The 11,414-nt window shown below is 36.6% G+C and overlaps 1 protein-coding gene across 1 annotated transcript in view; it reads right to left on the minus strand.

Annotated features, from left to right (window-relative positions):
* Positions 1-2,002: 2,002 nt before the first annotated feature.
* The window catches only part of josd1 (Josephin domain containing 1), a 10,648-nt gene continuing 1,236 nt past the window's right edge, over positions 2,003-11,414 (minus strand). The window contains exons 2-5 of the mRNA XM_059324817.1: positions 11,012-11,414; positions 8,798-8,926; positions 5,337-5,531; positions 2,003-3,222 (exon numbers count right to left, since the gene is read on the minus strand). The exon at positions 11,012-11,414 is cut by the window's right edge and continues 535 nt beyond it. Coding sequence (XP_059180800.1) covers positions 3,123-3,222; positions 5,337-5,531; positions 8,798-8,926; positions 11,012-11,391 — 804 coding nt within the window. The 5' untranslated portion in view covers positions 11,392-11,414 and the 3' untranslated portion in view covers positions 2,003-3,122. The remainder of the gene's footprint in view (positions 3,223-5,336; positions 5,532-8,797; positions 8,927-11,011) is intronic.

Genomic DNA, 11,414 nt, shown 5'->3' on the forward strand with positions numbered 1-11,414 from the left:
CTGTCAGATCATATAGGTGAAGAAAATGGATATCAAATATGGGTATAGTAAACAAAAAAAGTAAAAAAAGTATTCAAAAACGGCCAAAATAGGCTCAGACCCCAGAGGGTTAACTCTTTCTCAAACTGACAACTTCCCTTTGCGCAACCAGCTACTAACCCCCTCCTCACTAAAGACTAAAACCTGACTCTAACGCTAAATGTTTGGCAGGTTTGACAGGAGATATTTAAGAAGCTCCTGTGCTACAGAGGGCTGCTGTGGTGGAGACCCTTTGGACCAATGTGGAGCCAAAGGAAAATAACATTTAAAAAAAACAAAAATATGAATAAGTATTGCCCATTGTGGTGTATCCTTTTTTGTAAACTTGTGGTGTCGTTTGACTGCTGTGCAAGAAATAATTGTTGCTGTAACTATGCAAGAGTGGGCAATATGAACAAATAAAACAGGACTTCTTTATATTGATATGACTTGCTCATTAGATATTCATAATATTCTTGACAATATTAACTTTACTTGCGAGTTTAGGAGCTTTTGACCTCATCATAGCGTCCTCATCAGAAGACAAAGTTTAAAGCAGTTGCCGAAGAATTTTATGCTGTAAAGTTGCGCTGCATTGAACAGTTAATGGGCCAGTTCATTTCCAGATTAATCACTTTGTGACTAAATAAAATGTCAAAACAATTGTTAATTAAACGTCCATCACAACTACTTCAGGGCCATGGTTTTCATATTTAAATTGCTTGTTTTGTCCAACCCAAAGATATTTAGTTTGCAATCATAAATGAGAATTTTTGGCATCATTGTTTAGGAAGTTACTGTTTTAGGCAACTGAGAAAGTGTGGAAGGCCTCAGGTTAAAGTTAAGTTTCAATGTGTTCACACATTGGCTATACAAAGTGTTTTATACTTTTAGATAGCTTTAAATAGCACCTTTAAATGAGTATAATCAATAGTAATCAATCCCAAAGGAAACTTTAAACATCTACATTTCCATTGCAAGTGAGCATCTCTACCTGATGATGAGAATCCGTGTATCATTCGTTCTTTCCATTTTCAATTGGCAATCAAAAATCAAATAATGAACAATTGACTGGTTATTTTGCTATTTGTTTTTTATTATACCACAAAAAAACTAAAAAAATGCTTGTTTTTTCATATTTCAATATTAGGCTCAGATCAAAAATACCAAATGGAAAATCGGGTACAAGGACTGAATTTGGTTTTAATATTGAATTGGTCAAACCAGCCGTCCCTATATAATAATAATAATAATAATAATAATAATATATAATGTAGTGACCCATATTGTGATATTTATGGTTAATTCATGTAAACTGCTCAGAGCGAGCTGATATGAAGGATAAACACTTTATTGTCATTCTTTCTCACTTTTTTCAGTATAAAACTCTTTCCTGCAGAGATTAAATATTAAAATCAAATTCAGTCTTTGTGCCTGTTTTTCCATTTGGTATTTTTAATCTGAGCCTAATATTGAAATTTGAAAAAACAAGCATTTTTTCCCCCGTTTTTTTGTGTTATAATAAAAAAAACAGGTAACACTTTACAATAACCATCTAAGTGATGTTTATAGTTGGTTTATAAACCAATTATTAATAACCATTTACAAAATTCTATACATATTTAATCTTTAAATGTTTTCAAGCAATTTCTTAAAGGTTTAAGAATCATTTTGAAATCATTTACATACTTAATATGGTGTTAAAAATGTAATAATGTGTGTAAAGCTATTAATAAACTAATAATTATGTTTGTTTATGGTAAAGTAATCTATTTGGCATTTATAAATTATAGTTCAACATTATTACATTTTCTATTCACCATTCTAAATGGCCTATATACGGTTTATAAATGATGATTAAACATTAATAAACTATCTGTTTACCATCTATAAATGATGGTTATTGTAAAGTGTTACGAAAAAACAAATAACAAAATAACAAGTCAATTTTTCATTATTCGATTTTTGATTGCCAATTGAAAATGAAAAGAACGAATGATACACGGATTGATGAGGACAGTCATGTGGTTGAAAGCTCCAGAGCAAGATTATAAGGTGACTTTGAGTGTTTTTTCGACTGAAATTACAGATTCACGGTCATGCTGGAACTGTGCAGGGTAATACAAAGTATGGCCAACTTCTGCTTAGAGAACAGTTTAGGAAAAAGGTGCTCTTATCACCCTAATTTGATAAATAATATATCATGATACAGTATAATTCCACTGGGAGATATAATAATAATCGCAAGTATTGCATTATATCCTCGATGATAAGCACTCTTGAATGTGAAACGGTTTTAAATCCTTGAAAGGAAACGGAGGCAAACATCCACTAGAGGGCGTGCTTGGCCTGGGTGTTGCATTGCTTTGTTGCATATAAAACTGTTGAGTCGGCACAGCCTCGGTACAGTGTTAGGCTCAGACTGTGCCACAAGTGTTTGGGTTTGAGTGGATGAAATACGAAGTTGGCAACTCGATAAATCGCCGTTTTTTTTTTTTTTAAACCTGTGATATGGAAAATGGGGCTTTAGAGGAGTGAGATGGAGTCACATCGAGGCAAGAAAGGGCACGCTTTGGTGAAAGTGAAGGACGAAGAGGTACGAAGAGAAAGACTCACGACGAGACGGACAGAAACACGAAGACACGTCAGTGAACATCATGACTGAAGCGGGGAGGATTACTGAGGGAGACAGCAGATAAACACAGCGTTTTCAGAAAGCCTCAACTCCCATCACTTTGGAAACTTGAACAGTAAAAAAAAAAAAAAAAAAAATCAACAGATCAAAACCGACATTGAAAAATAGTCCATATATATAAAAACACAAGAATAGCAGAAACAGAATAATAATAACTTTGTATAAGTCTTAACTGTGTTGTGAGTGAAGGACTGTGATTTTCGGGTTCTCCCTGTAAAGTGTTTGCTTCCTTCATTGCTCTGCGTCTCTCAGAAGAGTCCAGCAATGCCTGTGTAAACAAAACCCAAAAAAAAAGGCGGGAAAATACATCTGCAAAGTGTGCATCCGTGTGATTGGCTGTGCACGACTGTACTTCCTCTCCCGTTCATTCCGTGATTGGCTCGCTGATTTGGAGCTGCGACGGGGCCGCTTAGCCGTCAGACCGCCATGTTTGGTGTGCCTCCACTTCCTCCGAGACGACCAATAGGAGTTCACAGTTCTTCCCTCGCAGCTGCTGGCGGAGAAACTTCCTGTGAATGTGGTGAATTAGAACACAGTTATGATGATGGGAAGCAAAATGAGCAGCTGTTTTATACCGATTAGTATAAAGTAGGGCCGGGAATTTAACGCGTCAGTTAAGATGAATTAATTACACAAAAATGAACGTGTTAAAAAAATTGACGCATTTTAATCGCACTTACTGACCAAAAATGACCAAAAAAAAGACACAAAATGACCAAAAAAAAGACACAAAATGACCAAAAAAAAGACAAACTGACCCAAAAAAGAAACAAAATGACCAAAAAGGAAACAAAATGACTAAAAAAAGACACAAAATGACCAAAAAAAAAGGACAAACTGACCCAAAAAAGAAACAAAATGACCAAAAAGGAAACAAAATGACCAAAAAAAGACACAAAATGACCAAAAAAAAAGACAAACTGACCCAAAAAAGAAACAAAATGACCAAAAAGGAAATAAAGCGACTAAAAATAAGACACAAATTGACCAAAAAAAAGACACAAAATGACCAAAAAAAGACAAACTGACCCAAAAAGGAAACAAAATGACCAAAAAAAGACACAAAATGATCTTATTTTTGCACCGCGGAACGTTTCTCACTGGATGAGTTTCAGGCGGACCGATTATACTGGAGCACCAACTAGCGTTGATGAGTTCAGACAACAACAAACCACAGTGAACATGAAGGAAGAAGCTGATGAGACCTTTGGTTGGCCCCGTGGATGATGGGACATTTAGTTACTAAAAACCAACGGATGGAAGCGTCGATAAGAGCATGGTTGTGTTGCTATGCAACAGGAATTCACATATCACCGCAGCACATCCAGCCTCAAGTATCACCTCAATGCTAAACATATAGCAGCTAGCGGCTAGCGTGGTAGCTAGCGTGGATTTTATTTACTTAAAAAACCAAAGTATTCTAGTTTACAGAAGGTCTACCTACCTATAGGCTACCTGGATTTATGAAATGTACTATATTTATAAATATGCTATTGCTACACTTAATGGTCTGTTGGACTATATAAATAAACAATATTTTTGTTGCTTAAGCTTATATATTCAGTCATTATTCAATGGTATACTAAAAATCCATGTGAAAAAATTACTTCACTGTTCTCAGGTCAAATATTTATTTTATTATTTTTTATTTTTTAAATATTTATTTTTATTATTAAATATTTATTTATTAATCTCGATTAATTCATTACAAAGCCTCTAATTAATTAGATTAAAAGAATCCATAGAGCTGAGAGGAACTGTACAGCCTGGTAATAAAGCTCTCTGGGTTTGTCACCTTTTACATTACACATTTACTCCGTTGTTTACATAAAAATAATAATGATTGCAGCTTTAAAGGAAGGTTTTCGACATTTGGGGAAACACGATTGTTCCCTTTCTTGCCACTTTCATATCTGTAAGGTAAATATGAAACTACTGCCAGGAACCAGTTTGCTTAGCTTAGCTTAGCATGTTGCCATATAGGCAGGACAAAATATCACCATTGGCCTTTCCCAAAATGTTGAATTAATTCTTCAAAACAAGTAAAAAGTAAAGGGATACAGAAAGTCTTTTGGAAACATGCCTACATACAAATGACAACATAGACAATAAAAAAAACACAAACACTTCCTGCAGATGCTTCACATTAAAAAAAAGCTATTCAGATGTGATCAAATTCAAGGCTTTTATTGTGAAACATCTGCACAAAGTGTTAATTAAATGACACAGGTTGGTACCCAATTATATGTTTCACTGCAATCTGGCCAATACTATACTGCCCTACAAAGTCTAACTGCAGTAACTAGATTTTTGGTCAAAATTGAGTTATAACTAAAAATGAACTCCATGATGTTTGTTTTATCTTGTGACAAAGTTTTAGCTTTCAATTTTGCTTTATTTCATAAATGGCAAAAAAAAAAAACATAAAAAAATCTTTAAAGCAGTTTTTCTCAGTTTTACCCTTTGCTTGTTAGACTTTGTAGGACAGTGTGGTGGTTAGTTGATTTTGCTCTGATCACCCTGCATTAGATAGATGAATCAGTTATGGCACAATTAATCTAAAACTCACCCCAATCCTAGCCGTCAGAGTAAGAACCCAGCACACAGATCCCATCAGTCTCACCTGAGCTCATCCGGGTTGCCGATGTGTTGAGGGCTGCGCAGCTTAGAGTCCAGGTTGTAGTAGACTCCTCCCACCTCTCTGACTCCGATCCAGTGCTGGCGTTTGAGCGGCAGCCGGAGCGGACCCCAGCGCAGGTTGGATGGCACGTTCAGAATGAAGCCCGTCACGTTGGACAGCTCGATGCTGCCTACATCCCTGGAGGAAGAAACAATAATAATAACTAGGGCCGGGACTCGATTAAAAAAATTAATCTAATTAATTAGAGGCTTTGTAATTAATTAATCGAAATGAATCGCATTTTAATCGCATATAAATATTTGACCTGAGAACAGTGAGAAGTCATTTTTTCCACATGGATTTTTAGTATACCATTGAATAATGACTGAATACATAAGCTTAAGCAACAAAAATATTGTTTATTTTTGTTCAAGTCCAACAGACCAGTGAAATTTTTGCCATTAATTGTAGCAATAGCATATTTAGAAATATAGTACATTTCATAAATCCAGGTAGCCTATAGGTAGGTAGACCTTCTGTAAACTAGAATACTTTGGTTTTTTAAGTAAAACACAATCCACGCTAGCTAGCACACTAGCCGCTAGCTGCTAGCTGCTATATGTTTAGCATTGAGGTGATACTTGAGGCTGGATGTGCTGCGGTGATATGTGAATTCCTTGTTGCATAGCAACACAACCATGCTCTTATGGACGCTTCCATCCGTTGGTTTTTAGTAACTAAATGTCCCATCATGCACGGGGCCAACCAAAGGTCTCATCAGCTTCTTCCTTCATGTTCACTGTGGTTTGTTGTTGTCTCAACTCATCAACGCTAGTTGGTGCTCCAGTATAATCGGTCCGCCCGAAACTCATCTAGTGAGAAACGTTCCGCGGTGCAAAAATAAGTGCCATTAAAATGTGTCAATTTTTTTTACGCGTTAATTTTTGTGTAATTAATTATTCTTAATTAACGTGTTAAAGTCCCGGCCCTAATAATAATACATTTTATACGTGGGCGCCTTTCCCTGTTTACCACAGAACAATGCTACATATTACACATTTTGTTGATGATTGCAAGAAAAATTATTACTATAAATTGGATGAAGACTGACCCCCCATGATCACTCAGTGATTACAGAAAGTGAAACATGTCTACATGAGGAAATTACAAAAAACTGCTGGCTATACTATTGGCAGCTAGTAAAAAAGCTGTCACGAGGAAATGGTTAAAAGTTGAACCTCCCACCATTAATGAGTGGATTGAAGTTCTCTTTAAAATTTATGTTATGGAGAAGATACCATTTTCCCTCAAAGCTGAAAAAGGAAAAATTTTATAAGATCTGGACTAAATGGACCGAGTATGTAAAACCAATCAGATCTGATTTCATTTGAATACATTTGTGCTTTGTGCTTTTTTAAATTTATTTTTATGTGATGTGTTGATTGTCTGAAATAATTATGGTGCGCTCCCCAGTTCTGTTTTTTCTTTTTTGTCCTTCACTTTCACCAAAGCGTGTTTTTTCTTTCCTTTTTGTTCCCTTCTGAAAATTAATGGTCTGTAAAAGAAACCACAGAAGGGCAGTTTGGACAAATCACTTAAACTTTCTACATCCATCCTTTCCTATGTCCTTGAGTGACTATGGCTGTAATTGATGTATGTGATGGAAATTTGCCTTTCTAAATAAAAAGAGAATTATAAAAAAAAAAGGCTGAGCACCACAAGGAGGCCCCTGATCACAGCTACATTACAAACACTACTTACTGAAAAACACCACTGTGTTGCATCAATAAAAACACACAGCAGCCGTCGCTTGATTAAAAGAAGCTGTGATTTTGTTCTCCAAGGCAGAGAAACAGGAATACGTCTCTTCTGATAACATTATTGTTTTACTGATAAAAGCAAGTGTTGTTGCCAACAGTCATGTAAGCCTGTTAGTGAAGGAAGCAGGAATGCTGATAAAACTGTCTCTGAGACTTTGTCAACCGATGGAACAGCTGACTAATCACACAGATCATTCAAGACCCTGCTGATTGGGTGTCTGGGGAGCAGAAGAGGACACAGGGAGCCTCTTTACAACATTGATCGCATGTTTACGTTCTAGGATTTAAAGGAACAGTTTGGATTGTTTGAAGTGGGGTTGTTTCAGGTATCACCTACAGCAGTGTCAGTTGCCATGACCCCAGTTTGGAGGAGTTGCAGGAGTACTGACACAGAGCTAAGCAATATACTGCTGTGGTATGTTTTTTAGCCCCACTGGGGACGTGCTGAACTCCATCTACTGTAGGTGATACACAAACTATGGATAAGTTCCTGATGCAACCCCACAAAAAATCCGAACTGTCCCTTTAAGTGGATGCTCCTTAACAGCAGATGTTGCATATATATATATATATATATATATATATATATATATATGTTTCTACGTTTACGTTTTAATATGTTTTTCTCTAACAACATGATGAATCAGACGACTTATTGTCTCTCATTGTAGCTGTAGTTTATTATTTTTATTGAATATCTTTAAATTTATTAAGACAGTTTGTCTCAATTGCCAACAGAAATCAAATACTGTCATAAAAGTCTTAATATTACCGAAGCATAATAAACGAAGCTCCGGTTTTCCTGAGTAATTTATATATATATATATATATATATATATATATATATATATATATATATATATTTCTTTAAAAGCAAGAAGCGTCTGTGTGTGTGTGTGTGTGTCTAGTTCATATCTCTCAGACCGTTAGTCAGACTGACCTCAGATTTCGTATGTGGCTTGCTCATGGCACGAAGGTGTGCATCCTCACAATTTCAAAGATTTTTTAATTCATTTTAAAAAATATCATTATTTACGTAGCACTGTTTCCGATCAGACGCCTTTTGGGGAGCCCCGCCCCCTTTTAGTGGAGCTCCGCCCCATTGTGTGATAGGCCTACACCTGGTCAGTAACACAATTCACTCTGGATTTACACCCTGACTCATCTCATCTGTAAGTCTATTTAGCCTACCTATCTTTAGGAGTTTTAAAGTGGCTACAAGGTTTGATTTTCCAATAATATTCAAATAGTTTCCAGCGAATATCAATGTTCAATGTGTATGTGCTGGATGGTGTGGTACCTTATGAAAAGTAAGTGTTTTATGGAGCTGCAGACGTTGTAGTGGTCTGCATGTAATGTGCAAATTCTGTTATTCAGGATTAGCATGCTAAGAGGAGATTTAGCTTTATTCACTTCTTATGTTGCATCTCCCATTAAACGAATACTAATACAAATACTTCCTGAGGGCGCTGCACTAGTATGTATAATAGTAATATTGACTATTTAGGGAAACAACAAGGACAGCAGTCAAAAGATATACTGCAGCTACAACAAGAGGAACAAAAGGACAAAAAAATCAGGAAAAAAAAACGTCCTTCAAATGCCCTCCTTTTGTTTTCTAGTGCAAGAATAAACTCTACATACCTTCTTTTATCCCACCAAACTGCCTCAAACCCTCGGGTCTGCAGGGCGGCCATGATGACATTTACATCGTAGTTCCCATTTCCCAGCATGCTCTTCTTGTGAGGTGTCACCAGAGTGCTGGGAGAAAGCCTGCAACAAGTTGACAAGAGAGATTACCAGATTATCCACAACATTCAGACCATTATATTAGTATTAGGGTTGTCAAAAGTATCGATACTCAAAAAAGCATCGATACTAAAACGTTGTATCCGGATACAATACTCATTTTCAAAAATATCGAGTATCTGAAGCTTGTTATCATAGTTGCAGTTTCTTTTTGCACAACTGTTTTTTATTATAAATATTTAACCTGTGGTTCTGTTAATTTTTACATGTTAGATTAGATTAGATTTGACTTTATTAATCCCACAGCGGGGAAATTTCTTTGTTACAGCCGACCACAAAAATTTTCACACAAAATGATTTCCCTTTAAGATAAAGATAAAAAATAAACAATCTAAGAAAAATACATTTAACAATATACAATATACTATATACAACTTAGTGCAAATTAAGTGAAGAATGTGCAGAGTGCAAATTATATGCAAAAATGTGCAGAAGAGAAAGAAAGAAAACTTTAACACGTTCACAAACACAAATTTGGCCCGCAGTGTAATTTTATTTGGCCCGCGAGGCAATACCAAATTATTATCTTATTATTGTACTATAAAAGCTGACCCGCCGGTATTATACGCCGCATTTACCGCTAATACTACAAATCCCACAATGCCCTGCTGTTGTTTTGGCGCGTCAATCAGGACAGGACCCAGAAACGCTCCTCTGTGACAGTCGTCATAGCAACCTCAAGCCAGAGCTGTCTCCGAGCTACCCCTTCCCAAAAATGGCGAAAAGAAAGGCAGAATTTATTAACCTGTTGAAAAAGTTTATTTTGATATTTAAATCAGAAGGATGCAAATAGAAAAGAGGCATACGATTTTTATTTAATTTTTATTTAATAAATGAATGACACTGATGTGTTTTTTATTTGAAATTTGATTTAGCATGTCTGCACTATTTAGTTATATATTGTATGTTTAGAAGCGTTGCTGGTTCCATATTTAATGTTAAAGCAAAACATGTTTGAACAAATAAACCTTTTAATATATACCAATGTTGGCCCGCGATTTTATTCAAGTTTTAAATTTTGGCCCATTGTGTATTTGAGTTTGACACCCCTGACCTAAGGGGTCTGGATGCTTCGTAGAGAGGCAGCAGATCTAGCATGTAATTTGGTCCGAGACCATTCAGTGCTTTGTAGACCAGCAGTAAGATTTTAAAATCTATCCTCTGACTCACAGGAAGCCAGTGTAGTGATTCAAGGGCCGGTGTAATATGGTATACTAGGTGTTGGAGCTATTTAGTTCTTGTTAGTATTTAGTTGTCTGTTTAGTTTATTATTAACAACGAGTATTGTTTGATTATTCTAGACGTTTGTTTATTTTGATAATATTTGGGTTTGCTAGTTAATTGTTTAGTTTAGTCATCATTATTGTTTAGCATATTTAGTTTACATTAAATTTAAGACCAAGCTCAAAAAATCCCTATAGATGTTCTACACCTTTGTATTTGTTTTGTTTAAATTTTGTTTGTATATATATTTTTTTTTTCATCTAGCTATGTAATTTAAGTAAAGTATAGTTACTTATAGGTTTAAGAGGGAGGGTCGTGTATAAGCCCGTTGGGCTTTTTGATCTTTCCTGCATTTTCTTTTTACTGTTTCTTATACTGTTATTTCCTAACGATTGTATGTTTTTTAAGTGCAAACAACAATAAATAAAAAATAAAAAAAAATTTAGTTTACATATTATTTTATGTGTTTTATGGAATTTGGGTTGGCACCATGGGCGCCTGATGTTATATAGGTAGGTGGGTAGTCAGAGGACCAGCATGCACCTGGGTGGGCCTATGTTGGTTTTTTACCAGCGCGAAGATAGGCAGCAGGAGCCATGTTTCTTTGTTCTTTTTGTTTGCTTGCTCACAATGGATAAAATAAACATTTTGGAACTAACAATCATGCATGGATCACCTTCTTCGCCTGCATACACCACACGCCCATGGTGCATCAGTGGCATTTTGATTAAGTTTGTTTTAAGTTTAATTTTGTTATTTTTTCCGACCAAATTGCCACTACACTAGGTATTGCTACAAATTGGTAAGACAGATCAGATGTCCCACCTCTGGTATATCTCCTGCAGCGTGTCCCTGCTGAAGGCCGTCCCGTCCTGGAAGACGTTATTGAGCGCGTGCAGCGCGCACAGCTCCCTCCGCTGCTTCTCATGATAGATGGCTGGAGGTGTCAGAGAGGGTTGAGGAGGCAGCGGGGGTGTGAGGGAGGAAGAGGAGGATGAGAGATCCTGCTGCTGCTGCTGCTGCTGCTGAGAGTCTGGGGGATCCCTCCTCTCCTCCACTCCCACCACCACCACCTCCCCTCCTCCTCCTCCTCCTCCTCCTCCTCCTTTCTGCTTGCCGACCTTCCAGCGCATGCAGCCCAGCTCCTGCAGGCCGCCTCGCCCCTTCCCTTTCCACTCACTGGCTGGATACGGAGCGCTTCCCATCCCTGGACATTCACCACCACCAC

This window comes from Centropristis striata, chromosome 21 (genome assembly GCF_030273125.1).
Source record: "Centropristis striata isolate RG_2023a ecotype Rhode Island chromosome 21, C.striata_1.0, whole genome shotgun sequence".
NCBI classification, from domain to species: Eukaryota; Metazoa; Chordata; class Actinopteri; order Perciformes; family Serranidae; genus Centropristis; species Centropristis striata.